Raw genomic sequence first — 25,249 nt, 5'->3', positions numbered from 1 at the left:
AGGGCCTAAATTTAATAGTGTAGGATTAGCTTAATTTGTAATAATGTTTTTGATTCTCATCAAAGGTTTTCAATGTAGAATGTTTAACATTAAAAGGTGGGGGATGGCAGTGTGATGGGCAAAAACTTTAGTAGGCTCTGGAGTTGGCCCTGGAAAATTTTACTTGTTTTCTGGAAGCTTGGAGCAAGGTAGAGGTAATGTTATTTCTCTAATTTGATACTGACATTTGTTTGAAGTTCATTTCAAAGTGTTATGTTCTATAAAGAAACACAGTATCATTATCATTAACTCAATCTGATTAGCACCTAAAGTGAGATAAGTATTTAGTTAATGGACAAAAAATAGATCGAGAAGAAAAATGCTCTTTTCCACTTACTCTTATCCACTTTAGTGGCATTATCCCAATAATGTGTCCAGACATCCGGAGCCCATGCTTTCAGTCATTAAAATTCATTAAGTAATCAGAAACTTTATTGAAATATACATTATTCACAAACTCCTTGGGGTAGTAGGCACATTGTGGTAGAACTTGTAGTAAAAACTCCTTTACATTTTGGCATGGGGCTCACTTAAAGAGACTGAAGAATCATGACATTGGCGTTAAGTCCGCTCATGGTGAAGAAGTTTAGTCTGTAAACTAGAACAAGGAGGGCATTTCATGATGTTTTTACTAACCCCACATACATGTGTCTGATAGAATCTATTGTCAGTCTTGCCAAGTTTGGAAAATGTTAGAAACTGGACAAACTCTTGAAGGATGAGTTGCTATCTAGGGCTTCAGCTTATGGGAATAAATTATATTTATACTGTTCATACATTGCAGTGTGTCCATTAGGTTTTCAATCACCATCAACTTGAAGGTGAAAGAACTTTGGAAGCCACATTCCAATCCTGATTTTGTGACCCTGGACAAATCACATAACCTCCATGAACCTTAGCTTTCTCATCTGTAAAATGGGGCAGAATAATACTCACTTCACAAGGGTATTGTAAAGATTAAAAATAAAATTTGTTAAGTACCTAGCACGGTACTTGTACATAGTAGGTAGTCAGTCCGTGACAGAATGTGTGCAATGATTGCACTGTGTGTCGGGTGCTGCGGACCAAATGAGACCGCTCACCTAAAGAGCTTGTGTGCTGCCTGACACATAGTAGGTCCTCTTTGTGCAGTAGCTCTTGTTGTTATTATAACTATACTAGTTATGACTGTGTTACTATGTCCAGGGTTCCAGTCTCCTGCCCCCTGCTTATAGATTTGTATGTAACGGATATGGTTTAATCGTTGATCTCAAAGAAATCATCTTGCCCTTTTTCCCCCATGTGGTTATTGTGATGTGATGTCCGGTGTTCCAGGGCTCCTAAAAAGTGAGGGGCTATTATAAAGGAGTCCAGCATGTGCCACCAGGTGCTGCAGGTGTCCTGAGTCAGGGACCCAGTGAGCCCATGTCCTTGGAGCAGATGCTGATCGATGCTGCATCAAATACACTTGTGTACTTCTGCAGTGGGCTTTTGAGCCCACCCCACCCCTAGGGATTTGCTTTTGTCAAGAAAACCAAAATGGATTTTTGGTTTCTCCATGATGTTCTTCTGTGCTGGAGCTGCCTGCATTGAATCAAGAGTTCTACCCAAAAGCATACCACAGTGCAATCATATTCTCTTCTTTTCCATAAGCAAAATATGTATGCAATCTTTTTTCTTGGTTTTTGTTTTTTTTTTCTTAATCCCAAAGTCATACTCTTCTGTTTTTGATACTTTCTGAAGCTACTTTTCAGGCAAACAAATGCTCTGAACACATATCAGAAGGAGCTATTTTGCTAAAAAAGGATTGTGTTAACTTGGAGTTTGTTTGGTTTTTGTAGTGTTCTCCCATGAAACAGATACTCAGATCCTCCAATATGATACTAGTGTGGTTATCTAAGTGAGCATGTAGTGTAAGTCCTTAGTTACTTCTGTACCATGATAAGCTGTCTTGGAACTACAAACCCTAAATACTCACCCTGACTCTTCCTCTGATAACCTCCCAGGCCTCAGTTTCCCTTAGCTCTTAGATTAGGGACTTTCATTTCCAACGCGACTGTTTTATCATGCCTTGGTTATACCTGCCTTCCCTCCACAATCGCCTACCTAGCAATAATAAAAATGGCCTCTTTGCTGCGTCCCTTGTCTCAGAGCTGTGCCATGGATCACCCCTGTCCCAGGAGCACCCTTATTTTCACATATAGCAAGAGGTGTTTAGATCCTATATTTTTTCTCACCTCTCACACAAAGGTGAAATACAACAGATCATATCCACTTGGCATTTAGAAGCTACATCTATCCCTTTTGCAATCACTGTCATAGTATGTTCTAGTGGTTTTACATACACACACACACACACACACACACATAACATCTCAAATAAAATACATTAAGTGAGCCTTATCAAATACCATTCATTATTACATCTAGTATTTGTATTTAAGAAGACGTCATTGCAGGCCAAGTGGTACCCATGTACCTACTGAACCAGAGATGAAAACTCTTGCTTGAGAAGCCCTTTGAATATCCTCTTGTACACACACTTTCAATTTACTTTATTGTTCTTGCTTTTGCCCAGTCTCAGTCGCTTCCATGTACTTGCATCTACACACACGCTGAATTTGATTCATTGCTTTTATTAGCACATTTGCCACTGATTGATTAGTTCTTTGTATTAGTACTTTTTCTATTGATTGATTGCAGATGAAGTGACTATTTGACCTTTAATTATGAGGCTTCCTATTGAAAATGACATTGAGCTATGGCTTCACATAATCCATCTGGAAAGCCTGACATGATGCCATTCCCTGGAGTTCATTCAGGAAGAAAGCGGAGGCCCGAGGAAGCGCGGAGCCTTCGCAGTGCTTCATCTAAGACAGCACTACCGGGCTTGTGTGCTGGGCTCCTGTAGGTTCAAGTCAGGGCTAAAGATAATTTTATATTTTGTCAAGACAGCATCACTTGCTGTGGGTTGCCATAAAAGCCATGAACTCTCTCTAATTATTCTCTAGTTTGATGCTGGTATTTGTATAATAATGAGAAAATATTTTACATACCAGAGACTGAAGAACAGCTTGTACCCTAGTTAACAATGGCTCAGTGCACAGTCGTTCAATAGATCTCATCAGGAAAGAAATTCGATCCAAGATACCCTGTGGAATTAGTATTTTATGTTTATTTTATTTATCTTTTTCTCTTGAGTATTCAAATCACTTTCCTCATCTAGAGCTCTAACAGATGTATACAGAAAACTTTCTTACTATACCTAGAAAGCGAATGCTTCAGGATATTCGACGTCCTCAAGTATATGTTTATAGTAGTTTTTAATATTTTTAAATAGCAAAATGAAAGCTTATATTCGAGCATATCAACTGACTGTTGGTGGTCAGTTGGGAGAGTCTTGCTTGTTTCTTATTTCCAAAAGCATTTCTGAATTGAAAGGATGCTATTTAAATTTTAAATAGCATGTCAGGTTCAACGTTTTTTAAGAGCCCACTATGTGTCTTAGTATTTACAGAATTTTGTGTGCAGAGGCAAATCAGACAGCGATTCCCCGCGCGTCATTTATTCATCATTATGAGTCTAGGGTTGCAATTACACATCTGAATTGTGACAAGAAACTGTGCAGTAAGCAAACAGAACAGAGCTTTTTTGGTAGATACAAGATTCTGGAAAGAGTAGCAAGAACACAGACCTGACTGTAGTCTGGATTCAAGCCCCAGTTCTCTCACCAAAAGCTGGAACACATCACAGAAGTGCCGCAGGCCTCAATTTCCTCAGCCGAACATGGGCAAGATGGTGCCTGAGATTCCTTCTCGTTTTAAGTTTCTGAGTCTGTGGCTGATGTTTCTGCTCTGTAAGACAGCAGCAGTTTTCCTGCTATGTGTAAAAAGGGAGAGAGCTCTTGAAAAGACCGGTTCTGTAAATAACGTTACAATATTGAGCAAGGAAATGTCGGCTGTTGCTTCTTCCTAAAGAGGTTAAAAAACGCCTTCCTTCTCTCCAGAGATTTTCATAGGAGAAACAAAGTCTGAAAAGGTTCTCTTTTTCTGTTTTACTTGGAAGCTTTTCAAGAATGCTAGAGGATTACCTGCCACTTGGGCCTAAAAGATCAGTGAATAGCATCTATGTTATTTTCTCAAGAGAAAATGGGATTGAAATACGAAAGTTTGTGTTTCTGTTTCTCTTTTCCCCTAAAGCTTATCTGTAATTCCACTTGGCACATGGAGACTATTATCTTCATAAAACTACCCTCCCTACAATTGTGAAGTATTTTTTAAAAAGCACTTAACCCATTAACTCATGTTACCTGAACAACCTAGAATATTAGCAGGCCAATAATTATTATCTTATTTTGCATACAAAGATATGAAAGCATAGGGGAAAAAATTTTAAATCTAATCCCAGATCATGTAACTCACAGAGACTAGATTCCAGGCCCCCCAAACTTCCAGAACTGCATTGGATAATAGGATGCAAAAGCACTTTGAAAACCAAAAAGTGCTATACTGATTCTAAGTACGAATTATAACTGTGCACTCTGAGCATGGGTCTGTATTGTTTTATCAATTGTTTAAAAAAAAGAAAATCACTTCTGATTGTGTTGCTGGTTATAAGATAGTTTTAAAGTACTTAATACCTATAATTGTTCTCATACACATAGATTTCCATGTGGCCCAGTCACAGACTGGCATTCAGCACTTTTATTTATTAACAAAAGTTATAGTTTATTAAAAGTGAGTCTTGATGACCCAGCCCTTCACTTTCATGAGCCAACACTGTCTGAGCTCTGTTCTTGCCAGCTAAGAGCCACAGTGCAATCTGACAGGGAACTATTAAAGTACAAATAGAAATCCAGAGTAAAGACAGAAAATAGAAGTTTGTCTTTGGGGGTGTAGCCCTAAATATATTTCTGTCGTCACGCATGTTGCCCTTGAGTTACAGTTCTGTAGGAAAAGCAATTTGGGGACCCCTGCCATTTGACATATTCTTGAAGATGCTACCAAAATTAAAGACCCCGTAGATTTTACTACCACGCTGAAGCAAAGTAGGGGACTGTCTGTCATCGTGTGCTATTTTCTGATCCCCATAAAGAGAAAAATCTAAGTTCCTAAACAAAGTGATACGCTTATGTTCCTCAGAGGTTCATGAACTATTTTATTTTGAATTTTTGATTCTGAATTTAGTGTTTGAAAATCATTGCTAGGACGTCTAGACTTTGTGACAAAACTTTAGGAAGTCTCCAGGTTTTTAGGCAGCAAGTATGAAATTAAAGACAATAAAACCTCTATGGGGGGATCCCCAGCCTGGCCCTCAAGGACCATTCATCTTAATGATATGCCAGAAGGCGTTCGTTCACCAGGGAGATCAGTGTCTGAGACCCCATGCGTCTCCCCCTCCGTGTCTTCTATGCCAGGGACTGTCAAACGCTTTCAACCATAACCTACAGTACAAGTATGTTGTACAGTGTGAACCAGTACACACGTGCATGCGTGTAAAAGTTTTACAGCTTTCACTCTTAGTTTGTGTAACACATTCCATATTCTATCCAAGTGCATGATAAAAACCCATTAAATTGATTTTGTAACTCGTTAATGGGTCATAACCCAAGGTCTGGAAAATATTACTTTATACCTTGCTTGATGAGATGTTTATCCCTTTCCTCAAATAGTTACCATGTAGGTTTCTGGGTTCTGCTGTCCCTTATTCACTGAACTTGAACCCAAATTTCTGATACTATGTAGGAACCAGAGCCAAGTAGATTTGCAGTGATATATCACCTACATTTAGATTTTATTAATTTGGCTTCTGTAACAGAGTTTCTATATACCTTTTGTTGATTTATTTTTTAAATTGTTTATTCATCCTGTTTTCAATAGTAGTAATAATAATAATAATAGCAACAGCTAACATTAATTGAGTGCTTAATAGGCAAACACTGTGGAAGTGCTTGTTACATGAAGTAATTTACTGGAAAGTACTCTTGTGTTGAAAGTGTGGTGTTATGATTGTACTAGTTAGTTTAGACTTCACCAGTGCCAGGGACAGCCAGTTGCTCTGATGGAAAATTCTCACTGGCGTGTTCAGTGACTGTTTTCTCAAAAACAAAATACACCAGAGGAGCTGCTACAAATGCTTGTGTTATCTATACGTCGATCCACCCGGAGACTTTATGAATTAGCATAATGAATTCAGAAATAGGATTTTATTGGTGAAATTACTGACTTGCTACTTTGCCTGATAAATGGAATAAAATGGACGTGTTGTTACGTAGACTGCCCAAGAACTTTAGAGACACTTCCCCCTTGCTGAAAGAATCTGGCAAATCCATGGTCTGAATAGGAAATCTCAGGGCTGTGCTGGACTGCCAGGTGTCCACCGGGTTTTGTGCCCAGCTGCTGTTAGGATCTGTGGCTGCCTGAGGCTCACTAAGGATCACTGAATCCTGCCCTGGAATGTAGCTGTGTGTGCTTTGAAAGTCCCTCTCATGTGAGGTGCTAGTGAGAGCACTTGAAAGGTCAGAGCTGGGACTTTGAGTTTACAGGGTAGGTTGCTTTAACTTTTTTTGTACTTGACTGCTATTATGTGTTAAGTTAAAAACACCTGCATGCGCGGCAGCTTACTTTCATTCAAACCTGCTGGCAAGGTTGGAGGGGAGTAGCTAACCTTGACCTATTAATAACTTGAAATTCTTTGGCCACACACACTTATCTGCCAGAAAGAATCTGGAACTTATGCATGACCAGCCTGGTGTAGGTCACTTCCCAGCAGTCCTTTACACGCACCAGCTCATGCCACTCCCACCGTCACCCCTGCTGACCTTAAATAAAAAGGCAGCCAGATATTTCTCCAGCAAAATGGGTTTATTCGGGAACCACAAGGACTTGTAACCGGAATGTGCCACCATCGCAGGCCACACGCGAGTCCACTAAAACAAAGGACAGAAAAGGCTTTAGAAAGGGGAAGAGGACTTTGGGAGGGCTATTACAGAGCTGTGCTTAGCAACGGATGAAGAGCATGACAGCGCCCCCTTCTGGCCTCCCTACTTTACTTTAAATGAGGTTTCTGTTTACTAATTTTCTACACCCCAGATAAGGAAAGCGAGATTCCCAAGGGTTAAACAAGTTGCCCAGTCCACGTGATCCTAAGTGGCAGAGCCAGAACTCAAGCCAGGTCTGACCCTCAGCCACCCTGCTGAGCTGTGCTGTGAAACTTGGGCTCTAGGATCAATCCTGTGGTCCCCGAGCTATGAAAAGTTGGGACCAGATGATAACTGGGGCCCTACTAGTTACAGCATTGAGTCTTTCTCTGATTTTGAAAGATTTATTTGGCTTTAGAATCTTGAGTCATTCAGAGGGACACCGCAAGCTCAGCGTTTCTCAAAGGGTGGCCCTCAAAATGATAGCAAATTGCTTCCTTAAAAAAAAAAAAATGACTGAGCCTCATCTCAGGCCCACTGGTTTAGAATTTTTAAGAATAAGACCCTGAAGTCTGATTTTTGTAACACACTCCGAAAAAGAGTATTATACACATGAAAGTACGGCAGCCACCACATTGCATCGATCCAGAATCACCTCCAGCTTCCAGAGGTGCTGGCTCACAAGCCCAGGTTCTTAGGTTCTTCTGACCCAGCAGAGTATTCAGCCAGGTTTTGTGTAAGTGCTTTTTGTTGCTAGTGGGAACGAGTTTGAGTCAACCTGGGTCATTAGTTTGTTGGTTTGTTTGTTTGTTTGTTTTTACCTTAAGCCTGGCCCTGGTGTGTGCCCCACTTTTAGATACTTTTTAATCTCATCATTAGCCCAAAGGAGATACTTAGGGCATAGATTTCTCATGGCACACTACCAAGTACTATAAGAAGATAAATAAACAATAAAATTTTTAAAAGAACAACTCTGTAGGCCTGGACCCTGATTTCTCGGAATCACTCATTTCTTCATTCCATGGCTGCATGGTCATGTCTAAGAAGGATGAAAACCGGCTCCTATTTTCCTAATCTGTAGCTGTGGTTCCCATATTTTTTGCCTTAATTTCAAATGCCCTCTTGAGTTCTTTGTGTGCCAGTCTGGTTAAACCATTTGCATGTGGAAGTACGCCCGTATTTACAAGGTATGACCTGATCAAAAGAAAACCATCTGTTCACTGCCCATCATTCCTGGCACCTCCGGAAGCGAGGCTTGCTTTTTCTAAGACCATGTCTCCCTGGCAAGCTGAGTGTAAATTTAAGCATATTGAAAATAATTTCAAAATGCCCACTATTTGAGAGCTGTCCTTACACAAGTCCCTTTATGAAAGGAAACATATGTGACTTTTCAAAAAAAAATCTCACAGTATAAATCAATACCGTGGAAAGATAAGGAAAGAAACACACGAGGGAATCACTGCTGTCCAGAAGCCAGCTCTAGGAATGAGACAGCAGACCAAACAGAATCGTAAGCGCGTGCCAACAAGCTGTACACAGACGGAGGCCGGGCGGTTTGGGCAGCGACCCGGGTAGGAGGCTGTGGCTCCGGGGCCGGCCTCAGCTGTCACCATTCTCAGAAGTTCTAGGAATGCTTCAGACCTCATCCTGGATGATTTCAGTGACAAGCCCTTTCTCTGTTCAGCCCTGTAGACTATTACATTTGAGCCCCCACCATACTGTTTCACAATGCTCTTTCTAACAGTAATAACAGCTGTCATTTTGGGGGTGCTGCCTATGGCAGGCACTGTACTGGGTACCTCACATACACTGCTGTACCGAAACCTCCAAGCACCATTTGAGACAGTTACTGTAGCCTCATTTTGAGCAGAGCTGGAAACTGAGCGTGTTAGGGTCAGATCGCCCGATCACACAGCTGGGAGGCGGCACAGTCAGGATTTAAACCCAGGTCTCTGGTGTCGAGGCCCACACCCTTTCCATCACGCCACCCTGTCCTCTAGAAATTCCTGCGAGTGGCGTGTTACGTGCCGCTGGCTTGGTCTCGGTAATGGGGCAGAAGCAGGAGAGGCCGACGTTTACCTGCCGGTCAGCTTCACTGCAGCTGAGCTCACCTTGCAGCGGTCGCCCCACAGTTCAGTGGGAGGAAGACATGAAAATCCCACCTGGGATACAGTGACACCTCAAGCGATATACCAGATCTTCATCCCTATGTGCTTCTTAATGTCACCTCTTAGTGGTAGAAGCTTTGAATTCCACTTGGTCATAGTTAGAAGTAGCTCTGAAGAGATTTCACGCATTAATAATCAACTCATGTGCCCGGAGTCATAGGCACCGCATGCTTCTGAATGGAAAATTCCACAGGAAGGGAGCGGAACACATTCTGTGGTTCTGGAGCGTGTCCTTTCTGACGGGGCCTTGGCCACGCCCAGGAGAGCCGACAGCCGCCGTTTCTCAGGGCTTCCTTTTGGTCCCTGCACTCGCTGCCTATTGCCAAGGGGGTTGCTTTTTATAATGATGATTCATATTAGAACGCTTGCCTCCAGCAGTACTAAAATGTGCCTCACAGAACAACAGTTGTTTGCTGTGTTTGAAGTGAGGAACCTCACCAGGAGATCTCATTCACTTGAGGTGCAGACCTCTCAATTCCAGCTCCCCAACAGAGACCCATGAATGACAATTGTTGTTCCAGAATCGCATCTCTCCAATTATTTATTTGTCCGTGTCTCTTCCCAGAAGCTCCCTTAATTAAATCAGACACTAAAAACCAGAGTGTGTGTATTTAATGACAACCGGCTCCATGCTTCTTTACAGTGAAGAGTAAATGAGCCTGCAGCTGCAAAATGAGTTCTACACCACCACCTCCTTGTCCCCATCCAAACGGCTCCAGCCAGAAATTAGAGGGAGCTGCCCAATTTTGAAAGCCATGGGTTACTCAGGAGGTTTTTAACAAGTTACCCTGGGGGCAGGAAGAGATATAAAATTGGACATAATTCAAAAGATTCCTGGGCCCCAGGAAGCCAGTTCACTTGGAATGTCATCTATCCTGAAGCTGAGCACACTGATGACACTGTAGCAGTGACACTTCCCCAGAGCCGCCTTTGCTGCAAGTCTGCTCTATGTGCTAGTACTCTTCTCCACTACTAGTACTACTCTACTCTAGCATTAGTGCTCTAGTCCTGCTAGAGCGAACCTTCTCTAAAGCACTTTAAATGTTTATTAATAATAATAAAAGCAAACCCCTTTGCAACTGACAACGAGTGCAGAAATGTACAGGAAGCCCTGGTGCCGATGAAAAGATGCTCTTAAAACATAATTTCCTTGATTCATTCATTCATTCAACAAGTGTTTATTTAGTCGACTATATGCCTGGCCGTATTCTAGGCCCTCCAGGGATGGCAGCGAACAAAACACAAAAAATTCTCGCCATTATCTGGCTTCCTTTCTAACAGGGTTAAACAGACAAACACTTAAATATATGGCACAGCAGATGGTGGTAAGCATTATAAAGAAAAACAAAACCAGAAAGGAGAATAAGGAATGTGACTGTGGATATGAGAAAGTTTCAGGCTTAAAGGGGACATCGGATCTAAGATGTGAAGGAAAAACGAGAACAAGCCATGCGGATGTTTAGGGTAATGAGACTCCAACCAGAGGGAACGGCGAGGACAAAGGTGCTGAGACAATGTGCTTGGCAAGTTGGAGGAGGAGGAAGGGGCCACTGTTCAGGGGGCAGAATAAGTGGGGGAGTTATAGGATATGTGGTAAAAAACAATGGGAGAGGGACTGAGTAATATTGTGTATGGCCTATCAGCCATTGTAACGATTGACCTTTTACTCAGAATGAGAGGGGAAGCCATTGGAAGGTTTTGAGTGGACAAGTGACAAGATCCAGCTTCCACTTTGGAACTGTCCCTATGGCTGCTGTGTTAAATGAAGACTGGGTTTGGATGGGTGGATGGGTGCAGCTGTGAGAACCAGGAAGGCCAGGTAAGAGGCTTTAATCCAGACAAGAACTTAGGGTGGTTTGGTCAAAGGTAGAAGTGGTGAGAAGCATTGAATTCTGGCTATATTTTGAACACAGAACTAATAGATTTGCTGATGACATGGATGTATATGTAAGAGAAAGAAGAATTCAAGACATTTTGAGGTGTTCGGCCTGTGAGGCTGGAAGGATGGAGTTGCCCTCACTGGGCTGGGGAGAGTTGCAGAGCAGCAGACTTTGGTGGTGGGAGAAGGATGTGGGGACAGATCAAGAGGTCCGTTTTGAGCATGTCAGGCTTGAGATGTCTTTTCAACATCCACTGGAAAGTTGGTTTTATGAGTCTGGAACTCGGTCGGGTCCAGGCTGGAGATTTCAGCATATCGATGTCATTTGAAGCTGTCAGACTGATGAGATCATTAAGGAGTGGGTAGCTAGAGGAGAAAAGAGCTCTGAGGACTGAGCCCCAAGGCACTCCAGAGGTGGGAGAGGATAGGAAGTGTTTTTGATAATAAAGTGATATGAAATTCTAAATCAGCCAGACACAGAGACATCCAAACCAGCAAGCCTATATTTTTCTGCTATCTCACAAGGTTGAGGGGAACACTAAATCAGAAAGCAGATAGATGTGGACACCTTGACAACATTAAAAGGAGAAGGCTCTGGCATTTATTTGGTGCCTACTACATGCTAGGCACTGTGTTGGGCACATAAGTTATCTCATTTCATCTTCACAACACCCCTGTACAGTAGATACTATTGACCCCATTGTCCAAACTAGAAAACCAAGCCTCAGAGAGGTCCAGTAACTCAGCCCAGTTCATGCAGTCCGTAAACGCCTGAGCTGGCACACAATCTGTCTGCCTCGAGAATCTTCCTGAGTCCTCTTACTCCCCCTTATTACCACACCCTCTTCCCAACCCAGCAAGGAGCTGCCCAGTAACCATGGTGCTGGGGCCCCTCCCCACACCTGTTAACTCAGAATCTCTCAGGATAGATCTGGGCGTCGTATTTTTTCGAAACCCGCCCAGGTGATTCAAACGCACAGCTGGGTCTGAGAACCACTGTCTTAGACTACCTTCTGTGTCTGCGTTTATGTTTTACTACATTCCAACAAGAATGCACGGTAAGATTATACCTGCTTATTTGTTCCTGAAATTCGCCACTTGTTTGTACTGATTTGTGAAATCCACAATTCTCTGGGTTATATGATTAGATATGTTATGAATGCAGAGATTAAGGAAAACTGAAGTGATTAGAAAAACAGCATTAGTTCCAGAAATGGCTCCCAGGGTTTTCTTAATTTCTTCCTCTGCCTAAAGTCTCCTAAATGAGGTGTAACTCCCTAATTGTTGTATCATTGAGAATAAATAAAGGGCAGGAGCAGGTTAGCAGGACATCTTGTAGTCAAGTTAAATCACAGAATCCTGAGTCAACTTTTTTAAGAGATATGGATTTAAGGATAAATAACTCATTTCTAATCCCCAAATCAAAACTGCCTTGTTCTGTTGTGTCGGAAACATCTCTTCTGAGGTTTATGTTTGTCATAAACATGGTACCATCGAGTAGAAAATTAGTGCCAGAAGGTGATTATTGGCCGTGTTGCTAAAAACAAAACAAAAACAAAAAATGTATATTAAAACAATTAATGTTTATTTGGGTCACAGCTTCCTCACATTTACCACTTAAGTTAGATTTTGAAGCCTTCCAGAAGTTCCACTGTCTACTAAGAGGATTATGAATGCAAAATTTTAGGGAAAACTGAGTTTGGGGTAGTGAGGCTGTAGCAGAATCAATGAAAGTACATGTCACACCAATCAGCTTCTCTTTGCCTGAGACTTAAAACATGCAAGTACTTGCCTTCATTTACGTAAAAACATATCTAAATAATTCTGTAAAATTCAGCAAGGCTTTTCAGAGCCAATCAGATGGAGCCAGTTCTGTGTCGATGACCATCTTAAATATATTCTGATAACCTTGCATTATTTTTGTCATATGAAACTCTCATTTCTATTTTTTTATATTTTTCTATCCTGTGAGTGTGAACAGAAGCCAGGTTTTTCCCTTTACAAGACAAAGGACTCTTCATTCACAGCCTAGAGAAAGAAAAAAGTAATCTCACTCTACTTCCTGCCCACCTTGTCTCCATAAATATGGTGACTTCTCCTGGAAGACACAGCCAGCATTTGACTGAAAGCTCTGTGGCTCGGTTCTGTAATTCAGCCTTCAATTCCCTGTTTGCTAATTACTCCTACAAAGCTTTCAGACAGGTGAGGGGGTACCTAATCTTCCGAAGCGGAAACCTTCAATTGGTGGAGTTAAATGTTTCATTGTCAGCATCTGGTGAGCTGGCTCAGGCCATTCATTAAACATCTTTTCCAATCAGAGCATACCTGTTTCAAAACAGAAATAACGCCAGCTGCTCATTTTGGTCTATCGTGCATCTTTACATAAAACTTTCAGCAAAGTGGTGAGATTACAGTCCAGGCAACTGAAGGCTAAAACACAATGTGTGGTTGTCCTAATGCACCCCAAATGGTCACCCACCAACTTTTATTGAAGCGAGTCAAGCCCAGCCACATACGCACCTTTGTTGAAAGGAGCACCTCTGTTCCTTTCAGACCTTTCTTGTGTAAATATTATTTTCCTTAGGAATTCAACCTCTATTATTCTATTACTATTACCAAGCATCTCTTTTCTCGAGGGTTCCTAAGTATGCTGACAGGTTATCATTTCGGGCATTACAGGCACATGGTGTGGGGAAGGGCACAGACCCTCAAGCCAGCCTGCCTGCAGTCACATCCCAGCTACATCCGTCACTAGCTCTGCGCGGCCTTGGAAATTTTTAGTCATCGCCACCTCAGTTTCCTCATCTGAAAAATGGAGATAATATGGTAGCTTTACTCCCATTGTAAATGTGAGGAGTGAATGGGTAGATGTCTGCACACTCTCAGAATGGCGCCCTACACGCAGTAAGCCCTGTGTAATTATTTTTAACAATCTGGATTCGGCCTTACTAACATACAAATGAACACAAAAATGTCCCCGGACTCCAGGTCAGGCTTCTGAGGTCTTGTGAGAGGTGGGGTGGTGGAAAGACGCAAACTTGAATGGTGCCCTCTTTTTCCTAAAGCTCGATTACTGGAAAGGTGCTTGTTGTCTCTTAGTAATGGTCTTAACATCTGGTTTGTAACGTTATATTTATTAATTTTCCTGCTCTCCAGCCCTAACTTTCCCCTTTGGATAACGGAATAGTTTTGAATTCTGGTTGTGAAATATGAAGGAAGGCTAAATCTCTTAGGACAGTTTTACACAAACATCTACTTCACATATCTACATGGCTCCTGACTATACCAGAGAAGGACTCGAGCTTAACAGCTTCCTCCCTGTAGAGGTGACGGGTGGCCGGGGAGCAGCACGAGCCCCAGGACAGCGGAGAGAATGTCTAGTTTGTGGGGCACGGTTGCTGCCGTCTCCTACGAGGCTTTCAAAGCCCCCCCTCTCCTGTGATACCCACCGAGACAACCGTATGACGTTTACAGGCTTCACAGGCTGGAAGTTAAAACCCCATCCATGTGGATCCATTAAGGGCTGCAAGGTGATGTTGTTTTTCTGTCAGCGGCCTAGCCCAGGGGTCGGCAAACTTTTGAGACGGAAGAGCTGCCGGAGGTCAGCAAACTGCGGCTCGCGAGCCACACGTGGCTCTTAGGGTACGTCCATGTGGCTCTGAAGTAAAATTGAAAATGAAAATAAAGCTATCGTAGTTTCACTTATAAGACTTTTAAAGATATTATTCACACAATGGTGATTATGTAAAAATATACTTATGGCTCTCGAATAATTTTTAAATTGTTGTGAGGGACAGGATTGGCTCTTCCAGGGGTCGGCAAACTTTTGAGATGGAACGTACCCAAAGAGATGCATGTGGCTCGCAAGCCTGTTTGCTGACCCCTGGTCTAGTCAAAGGGGTTTGTGAGACCTCCATGAGCTGCTGCCTCCTTTGTGTTCAGCAATTTGGAAATGCAGTAGGTCTATGTGGGTTCCCCGAACCCATCACTGGGACACTGAGAAAACTGTTACTGAGCTCCAATTTGCATATATGTAGTTGTACCTCATCTTGAATGACTTTTTGTAAAAAAAAGGACAAAAACATTTTCTCCTGTGTCTCATAAAGAATTATAGAGGTTCTGCTGTGGTGGGGGCGTCATACCAAAGATACTATGGCAGGAGTTTTCCGTTAAAGGTGGAATGGCAGGAAGAGCACTGGGAAGCAAACAAAATATAAATCATTGGCACACGGGTGAGACAGCACAACCTTCACGTTAAAACACCATGGAGAATTCGAGCAAAAGACCCATCGTTTAGATGGGAGTAAATGAGAGCAGGCCACATGATATTGCCATCCTGTCCCCCTTCCAAAGGGAACCTGCAGGAAGTTGACTTGCCAGCTTTTGGAATGTTCCAGAATGGGTTTGGGGGAAATCCTAGAGTCACCAGGATTACAAGCAGAATGCAATTCTAAGGGCTATGCCGAGTAAACCCCGCCTGCTCCAGAGGGCCACACCTTAGGGCACCTCTTGACTAATGTAGCAGGCCTCTGATGGACAGCAAGCCAAGCCATCCCCATCAACCTAAAGTAAGCGGCCTTTCTTTCTACCCACTCTAAAAGAAAGGCAAAAATTAGAGTAACCCAAATGTTCATTGACGCCATTTTGCCAAACAGCCTTTTTCCTAGACTGCAGTGCTGCACGTTCTCGCTGCCCTGCGCCACGATTTTGTGATTGGGGACAATGTGCCCTTTGCCTGGCCTCGGCTTGGCGCTCCCTGTCTTCTCCCTGTTGCACGAGCGAGAGCATAAGCGCCATGAAGATGGGGGTGGGGGTTGCCCGTTTATTCACTAAACCTACAACAGTCTCTGGCACATAATGGATAAAGACTCACTACTTACCACGCATTGTGTATCATTTCACTTATCAGGTTTTCAACCTACTAAGTAGGTACATTTTGTGAAACTGAGATTAAATAACTTTCCCAACGAAGGTCACACTGGAGGTAAGAGGTGGACATGGCATTCCAGCCCAGGGCTTCCTGACTGCTAGATCAGGCCTCTTGGTGGTGCACTGGATTGCCTCGTGTAGGCTACCGGATATAATGAACTTTCAACAGCTGCATCAAACAAGAGCCACGTCACTGAAAATGAGCTTACTTTGGGAATAATCCTAACTGAAAGCCTTTTCTAACTAAACTCCAAAACTGTTGTACCTTATCATGGCATCATTTCGTGCACTAGAAATGGCATATAATTGCCCCTTTATTTAGTAATTGAGACAAATCAGTGCCAGTGAGTTTGACTTTCTGTGATTGTTTGTCTCAGTAGAGAAAGACCCTCTCTCTCTCTCTCTCTCTCTCTCTCTCTCTCTCTCTGTCTCTCTCTCTGTCTCTCTCTGTCTCTCCCCCCCCCTCTGTGTGTGTGTGTGTGTGTGTGTGTGTGTGTGTGTGTGTGTGTGTTGGGGAAAAAGGGCAGAGAGATTGGCATTTAGAGATGCCCAAAACAAGTGGCCGTGTTTCTCAAACACTGACTGCCTTCCTGGATTACATTTTGATTGGGGAGACCGTTTATCCCTATGACTTTTAAAGGCAACCATGGGCTTTTCTGAGAGATTCACTAAAGAGGAAGAGAGATAATTCAAATAACAATGTGTAGGACCTTTGGATAGTAATATTATGGATGTTTCTAACTAAGAACAAACTAAACAAAAGTGGGAGATCGCCATGACAACTAAAGAGAAATGCAACTGGAGTCCAGATTGGCCAGCAGCTCTCTCCAGAACGCAGTGAAAACTCTGAGAGAGCATTTAAATGGAAACAAGTCATGTGAATTCAGGCGAGTGAATCTTTGAAAGACAGGAAATGGTCCAGGTGATTGGAGTATGCTGTCTCTTAGCTAAGTGGGAAAGTAACTGTAATATTAGGCTTCGAAAGACACAAAGGGTATTTTTCAATATATTTCCTCTCCAACTCCACCGTTACCATAGTCATTTCAAATTTTATGTTCCATGGTCAGTCCACTTTCTTACCTTCCTGCTATAGCAAATATATTTTTATCCTATAAAATACAATCCTCTCCCAGAGGGGTGTGGGAATGAGTCTCTTTACAGTCTAGTAAAGCAGCTAGCGTTTGTTCTATCCTGTCTTTTTCAGTAGGAAACATTACTTTAGCCCCTATTCTTAAATAATCCATCATTTACGAGTATGTACTGAGTAACAGTCCTGTGCTTAAACACTACAGGAGACTAAAAGAAAAATATCATACTTTGCCTCCGTTCAGGGAAAAACAAAACCTACAAAAAAGAAAATAATGGCCACATAAGCAAATGCTAAATTATGTGATGCAACTAGGAAAAGTGCCTTCATTCTTCAAAGGGGGAGGAAGTCCACGGCAGGGGGGCTGCCTTTATGGTGGAGGAAAATATTATAATACAAAGCTGAGCCCGAACGAACCCATAGGATTTAGGAACATAGAGAGAGAGGACAAGAGCCAGGTAGGGGCCCAGGGTTTACAAGACAAGAGAGGGCTTGGCCTGAGCCAGTCACAGCAATTGGCAACTGGACGTTTGCTTTAATGGAGTTACCACAGCTTAGTAATTAGAAGTAAGTAGACCGGTCTGATCCTGCCTCTACCACCTACCAGATGGATGACGGGAGGCAAGTCTCTTAACTGCTCTAAGCCTCAGTTTCCTCCTCATCAGAAGGGGTAATTGCCACCGACTTCACAGGGCTGTTGAGGGATTTAATGCGATGATGCTGGCGAAGGACTGAGTGTGCCGTGAGCACTTACAAAATGGCGGCAGAAGCAGTTGTTCTTCGCCAAAGTTGAATAGTTAGAGGGTTTGATGAATGGGCACTGGAAAGTCATTGTAATTCTTGAGCAGAGTGCTGGCTTTAATTAATGTGGGTTTTAGGAAGATTAATCTGACTGCGGTTTGTAGGATGGATGAAGGGAAGAGTCTGAAGATGGGGTTATGTCAGGCGGCTATAAGTAATGTTGGCTTGATTTTATGAGGAAGTGAATTAGGAAGGTGGTAGTGAAAACTGGGAGGCGGGGAAGGAGAAAGGTAGATGGAGGAAAGAATCTACAGAAATTGGTGACTTGATGTAGAGGTAGAAAGACAAATGGGATTAGTCAGAGATGAACCCCAAAATCTGAGTGAGCCGGTGACAGAGGGGGTACACATGCCCCGCCAGCCCTCATCCCTTGGTTGGAGAACAGTTGAGTAGTCAGGGCCCCAGGAAGGCTGGGGCCTTGTCTGTGCTTTTCTCCTTATATCCTCAACACTGAGAACAGTAACTCATGTCGCAGAGACCCAAAAAGTATTTTATGAATGAGTGAATGAATGAATGCATGAATGCATAGAAAGAGGAAGAACATTATACCTAAAAGTAAAGAGAACTCTGAACAGTGATATAAAGTAAATAGTTGTTATACTGTGAACAACAGAGCAGCCTTCAGTGGGAGTGATATGAAGGTCCATGTTTAATCAAGGAAGAAAAATGTCTGTTTCTCAAAGAAAAATTAAAAAAAACGGCTCATCCACTAGAAAGTAGTAACTGTTGAAACTTGAACACTGCTACAAAGGGAATACTCTAATTCAGAGAATATAAAATAAACATATTTAAAATGGGTTGGGGGTGGGGGAACCTGTGTTTGTACGTATTGTTTTATCCTTTCCATCCTGGGTATAGGATAAAAGAAAGCCCTTACTTGCTTGTTAGAAGAAGAAAGCGTGTACTTGAAGTTCCTGCTTGGCAGATGTCAGTTGAAAGCTCTGCTTATGGAATGTGCTGCAGTGTCAAACTCTGTTGGGTAATTTTAGACGAATGTGTCATGTGTGACATGGAAATATGGCATGCTGTACATTAGTGATTTCCCAAGTGTTTGGATCAGGTAGTAATGTGCTAGGAAAGTGCTCTTCATCTATCTGCACAGTGTGCTCATAGAGCAGTGGGGAAATGCTTTGGGTGGAAATTACTTTAGTCAGAAAAAGAATCCATTTACAATATGCGCCTTCCAACATCTTTCAGACAATGCATTGTATTAAAGAGGCATTTTTGATTAATGTTTTATAAACATTTTTCAGCATGACAGCTTAAAGTCGCTGTAAAATTGTAAATGTGTGCATAGTGTTCACTTCTATAAAGTCAAATGCCATCTCATAAAGTCTAGTTGGATCCTGTCAACCATGGTGACACAGAATCAGTATCTGGGAGCATTAAAATTAATTTGCTTCATTTATATTAGCACAGTGATAGCAAGATGAAAAGAGTCCTGTATTTAAATTTCACTTTAAAAAACTCTTTCTAGTAAGTTTGGTTTTTCTTAAATTAGTGTGCTTTTTTCCCCCAAGTTAATGAACATAGTAAAAATGGAATGATAATCTGCACAGTAACTTTACGATGGCATCTGGAAAAATGCAAATCTATTCATTCAACACGCTCCTTTTGAGCACGTACTAAATGCTCAAAGTTGAAGAAATAGTCGCTGACCCTAAGAAACTTACAGCTTCGCGAGGAAAACACATAGGAATCAGGCAGTGGTAACAAGTGCTAGGAACGCGAGGCTGGAATGTGCCCCAGGTTAGGTGCGCATAGAGTAGGCAGACCTAAAGGCCAGCCTTGGGACTTTGAGAATGACTCCCCAGAGGAGGCACCGTAAGACCTGAGGCTAAAGGATTGCGTAGGTCAAGAAGTGGGTGATGGGCATCCTAGGCCAAAGGAGTTCATATGCAAAGGCCTGCAGGTGAGAGAGCAAGCATGGGCGTGTCACACGGGCGGGGGTGGGTGAGCAGCCGGAGCACAGGGGAGGATGAGGGGAGGAGGGGTGGGACGTACAGGGGCTGGGGGCCAGGTCCTGAAGCTCCTCGTCTCACGTGATAAACTCTGTGACTGGACGTCATCAGATTTGTACTCAGTGATGTTCCACCTGGATGCAGAGTAGGAAAATAGCTTGGACAGGGCAAGCCTGAAGGCAGAGAGACTGGTTTGGGGGGTGGTGTGGGAAGTGTACTTGATATTTGACTGTGCCCTGAAGGAAGTTATGGGGAGGGGGGTGCGAGTGGTCACAGAGGTGCCCTGTAAGCTAGTTAAATGCAGGGTTATGTCGCACCCCACTTCTGGCATGCCTAACCCTTTCACAGAATACTTAATCAGTTACGTAGTGCTAGTTGCATGAATGAATGAATGAATGGTCATGTGAATTGGGTGAGAGTGGAGGATGAAAGGGTGGTGCATTATGAGTACATGGGCTTCTGGAATAAAAGCTACCACTGATTTTCTCTATTTGACATGAAGATCAGATTTTGCCAAATTCATGACCAGGCGTCCGAAATCACAGTATGGCCAGTGCAGTGGCCTCGTGCTGAGTTTCAGATTGTCGTCCTGATAGCAGTGCTGGAGACATGGCAGGCAGAGAGGTTAAGCTCGCTGCTCCCAGAGGACTGCCACAGTCGGATGGGCGGCTGGACGTGCACGAGTTAACCCTCACTCTGCCTCTCCCAGCTCCTCTTTCTACTCTGGCCTTCAAGAAAATGAAAATGCACTGAGTGGAAGCTCTGTTGGGATGGGACAGGGAGGGGAGGTGGGGAAGAAACTGAAGGAAAGCAGGGGGAAAAAAGAAAGATTGAGATAAACAGGAAATTGAGAAGAAATCCTAATATTTGAAAAGGAAAGTAGATCATCAGATGATTGAAAAGTAGGTTTTTAAGACTGAGGGAAAATCAAATTTCCCAACACAGTTAACATGTGACTTGAATTGCTGGAGTCCCCTCTCCCACCAAGTGACTGACCTGTGGCTCCACCGTATGAGAGTGACGAGCAAGGACACGTGAAAGGGGCATGGCCCCAGTCTCTGGGAAGCTAAGGGCTTTTTTCTCTGACATTATTTTCAATCATATTTTTACCATTTGTTACTCAAAGTGGTGGTGATAGGAAATTTGATTAACGATTAACAAGAAGGCGCATAAAGTGGTGAGGAGAAATCTCTATTTAATTCCACACATGTCTGCAGCAGCCACAAGTCATCACGCATCCCTTCTTTTTTCCAAGCAAGGTGCATGGCTGGAACACACTGTGTCACCAGGGTCTGTCAGGAAGACAGAAACCACTCTTGCAATAGAGGGAGGATCAAACAGGTTTGAAACACCGAAAAGGCAGAAGGGGGGCAGCGAAGAAACAAAGGAGTAATAACTGTGAGAAGCGACTGGACCTGGGGAACAAAGGGAAGAATTTGGGGTTCTCAGAACTTAGAAGCAGGGAGGAGGGGGCTCCGACTTCCGAGGAGGGTACAGCGAGCTATGACTGGGCCGGCTGCTGCGGCTCCCTTGAGGATCTGATGCTCCCAGGAACCCCAGCCCCCCTCCTACTCCAGCTGGGTCTAGTGCCCCTATCGGCAGAGCCGTCCAGGAAGCCGACCGACACGGAGGGATGTGTGCAGTGCCCTCCTGGAGCAGTGTACAGAAGGGTGTTAAAGATGAGCTCTCAGAGCTGGAGAACCAACTCTGGGCCAGAAGAGACCTTCCTGCAGATTGGCATTAGGGTCCAAAGAAGGTAGAAGGTCACCTGTCCACTGGAAGCTTCTTGAGGGTAAAGACTTGGCTACAGCATTTCATCTCTGGTTCCCTGGGCACCACCGGGGTCATCCGAGCAGCTACTTAGCTCCTCACCCATATGAAGGCAAAGGAACACCCTGGTGTGGGAAGCAGGGGGCTGTGATGAGGCCTACTGCCCCTGGACGTGCTTCTGGGAGGGGTCCAAGGAGAAGGAGCCCCAGAAAGACTTCTGGCCTCGAAAGCGTTTTGCATACCAGGCCCCCTTCTGCTTCGTGGAGCTGTAGTCCCCATGGCATCTTTCGCTGAAGACCTCGGAGGTCTTGCACCTTATTACCTGATGCAGAGAACTGGAAATCCAAGTTGCCTGCATTGCAGTTCTGACTCCACCGCTTGAGAAAGTTACTGTTTCCTCATGAGTAAAACCGGTGCAAACAGTAATTTTCATCAACCTCCCAGGGTTACTGCGAGGCTTAGCTCAGTGAATATGGGAGAGCCCTTGACAGCCCATGACATCTAGTAAGCACTCACTGCACATAACCATCATTACCGTTATTGTTACCATCTCTGTGTACCTAATTCATCACAGTCAAGCGAATTTCTGATGTCACTCACGTTAGGAGACCTTCTGGATCTTGCGATCGATTGCTTGTTTATTTATGGTAGCAGCAGCCCTGCAACTGTTCCTCTGGCCTCCATTCAGCCCCATGTCAACTGGCTGAGGAATGACAGGCAGCCCAAGTCTTAGCCACAAAGGTACCTCAGGTGATTTAGGCCGGCAGCCACAGTCCTCAGATTTGGAGTCAGAAATCCCTGCTCTGATCGTTTTTAGGAACACATATTTCCATATTTCTATCATTTGCTCTCTTCAGCCCCACTTCTATCCCACCCCATGCCCCAACTCCTCAGCATCACCCCTTTGGACCAAATAACCTTTCCTGGAACTGGGGGGAAGATGTTCAGGTCTTATTTTCTCACCGGGACAGCTTTCTAGGTAGGACTATAATGTCAGATGCTGCTTTTCAACCACAAATGGATTAAGCATATGATTTTTTTGTAAGGAAGCGCTTTTGTTTTTCATATTAGTGAGAAGATAGAAACTGCAAAAATCTAAATGTGTGCTTTTGAAGCTCTGAGAGAGACATTGGGAAGAGTTAAGTGTTTCCTGTTTATGGCCATGATATGTAAGGCTACGAAAAAGAAAGCAGCCATGAAATACATTTTTGCATAAAGGTTTGAAATTTATTAGAAGGTAACAATAATTGAAAAAGCTAGAGCTTTCCTTACTGGGTTATAATAAAAAGTTATTTATGAGCCATCATTGTACATGTTTAGGAGCTTGGGTCCTTTTCAGAGGTTGTTCTCAAAGAAACAAGAAGAAAGCTAAGCTATTAAAGCTATTCAATTGAAAAAGCTGACACACATCCTCAATAATTCTGACAACTGGGCCATATTAAAACAATTGGTAATAATAGTTAAACTGCCAGTGTCTGAATTCTGTATGAAAGCTTAATAGGTACACACTACAGGCAGCTGCTTACAAAATATACACACCTTGCCTTTGGTGTAACAGAATGGTAGCCTCGTGAAGTAGTATTCATTTGCCTGAGTTCCATTAAGATTCTCACTGTGGGGTTTAAACACTCAGTACTAATCTCAGAGTTCATCTACCATACACAGTATCACAGAAAGCACTTTGAGATCCTTGGCCAAATGAGAAGGAGCAAAGCCTTTATTCATGTTTATTTGGCTAAAGCACCCTCCTACTTAGAGCAGTACATACCATACATTATCTGACCATATGCTTCTGACCCTCAAAAGTGAAGTTTGGGGCTTTGAAATGGTGCCAGGCAGGCCTCCTTAAAGACCAACAGACTGTTTTACTACTCAGCAAGAAAAGATGCATTTTGAGCCTCTGCATCACGAGTATTTTTCAGCCTCCCTGAAAAGCAGCTCTATTCCATGCTATCTCCTCTCTTCTCCTTGTTAAACAGGCTGCTAATTTGCAGCCAGAGTTGTTTAGTGCCCTGAACACTTGCCACCTTTTCAGCTGTAATCAGTTCTAAGGAGAGCTTAGAGCTTTGTGGAGTGGAAAGAAGTTGAGGGGATTTGGTGAATCATTTGAGACCTTCCCTTTTCAGGTCTGTGAAGACACACAGGGGGGGAAATATGGTAATGACCTACCCCAAAGTTCCCATTTGAATGGAGGATGTCTTTAATGTGATGACGGATGAATTTGCCGCTAGAGTTTCTGTGTTCTTCGTTCATCAGGAATTCCGATGCTGAAGATCGTGTTTGCAGGCCATGAGCACCTCTCTCTGATCTCCGTGCCCTTGCTCATCTACCACCCGGTTCAGATCCTTCTGGGCAGTGTGTTGGTGCCAACCATCAAGTCTTGGATGGTGTCGAGGCAGAAGGTGAGACTCTAGAAAGGTCTTATTTGAATCCAAATCAGATGGAAATGCTAGCTCAGAATCTTGGCTGTTCATTAGCTTTTGCTAGCATAGTCTCGTTCTCAAAGTACATATTTTCTGATTTAAATCCAATAATAACAGTGTGTTGATCCATTTCCATTGGAACAGGAAAGTTGAGGGTTAAGTGTCTCATATTATTATAAAAGTACAATTATACTTACAATGCAGTGTTCGCATATCTTTCATTGGCTGATATTGAAGGGCATATTGCAGTGGGGTACAGGTTCAGTAAATATACTCAAAACACGTACCCCTTCACACAGCGTTTTTGCCCCACATGATTTTTCATGTGTGCTGATTTCACATGCCTTGCTAACTGTGACAGCAGCTGGCTCTCATTAGAATGCCTACTTGATTTTTAATTATCTAGACATTTAATAATATCTTTCTGCAGCAAAACTATGTGTTTGGCATTGAAAAATAAAATTTCAGTAGCAAAGGAGCCCACACAATATCAATTTCACCACACTTAGCTCAGAGTCTTGTTACTTATTTGATACTTGTGGATTTGATTTCCTGAATTCTCAGCCAGAATAAAATAAGCTGGGTGATTCACAAGAGGTTTCGAAGCTACATCTGGCCTCTTCCCAGTGGCTCAGACTTTACAGGACTTCTTTCCACTGGACACAGGCGACGACTGTTATCTGGGGATGAGTAGGAAGAAGTGACAGCCAATGACAGAATGTCCTGCGTCATGTCCTTAGTGTCCTGAGAACAGAATAGCCACACTCCCACCTATTGAGCTCGTGCTCGCAAAGCACATCCCTGCCCTCCCTGGTTCAGAGTGTGGACCCTCGAGCCACTGCCATCTCTGCCACCTTGTCACTGGGTGACCTGGGCACAGTGCTTCACTTCTCTGTACCTCGGTTTTTGGCCCTCTAAGACTAATGATAATGCCTACTCTTTGGAGTTGAGAAGAGGGCGTGGCAGGTGTTTGACAAAAGCTAACAACTTTTATTATAATGATCGTTCGTTAGTATCTACAACACTGTTTGCAGCGAGCTCTGCTACCCCCATCACACAGGTTAGGAAACAGGCTCAGAGCTGAGCAACTTGTGGGTTAACCCGTGCTGGAGTTAGGACTTGAACCCTGGTCTACTCGGCCCTCAGATCTTCCCCCTACACCATGACGACACTCCAGAGAGAAACACGACATTGCTTCTAGAAGGAGTGCCCTAGGTCCCCAGGATCTCACCTGAAAAAGTTAACCCACCCGACACCGTCACTCATTTAGTTATTTAACAAAATGCTAGTGCCC

General features: G+C 43.3%; 1 protein-coding gene across 1 annotated transcript in view; it reads left to right on the top strand.

Moving 5' to 3' along the window:
• The window catches only part of SLC10A7 (solute carrier family 10 member 7), a 226,933-nt gene that overhangs the window by 198,369 nt on the left and 3,315 nt on the right, over positions 1-25,249 (top strand). The window contains exon 11 of the mRNA XM_019661351.1: positions 23,789-23,934. Within this exon, the coding sequence (XP_019516896.1) occupies positions 23,789-23,934 (146 nt within the window). The remainder of the gene's footprint in view (positions 1-23,788; positions 23,935-25,249) is intronic.

Source organism: Hipposideros armiger, unplaced genomic scaffold (assembly GCF_001890085.2).
Source record: "Hipposideros armiger isolate ML-2016 unplaced genomic scaffold, ASM189008v1 scaffold_346, whole genome shotgun sequence".
Classification (NCBI taxonomy): Eukaryota; Metazoa; Chordata; class Mammalia; order Chiroptera; family Hipposideridae; genus Hipposideros; species Hipposideros armiger.
This window is presented reverse-complemented; position numbering and strand designations above follow the sequence as displayed.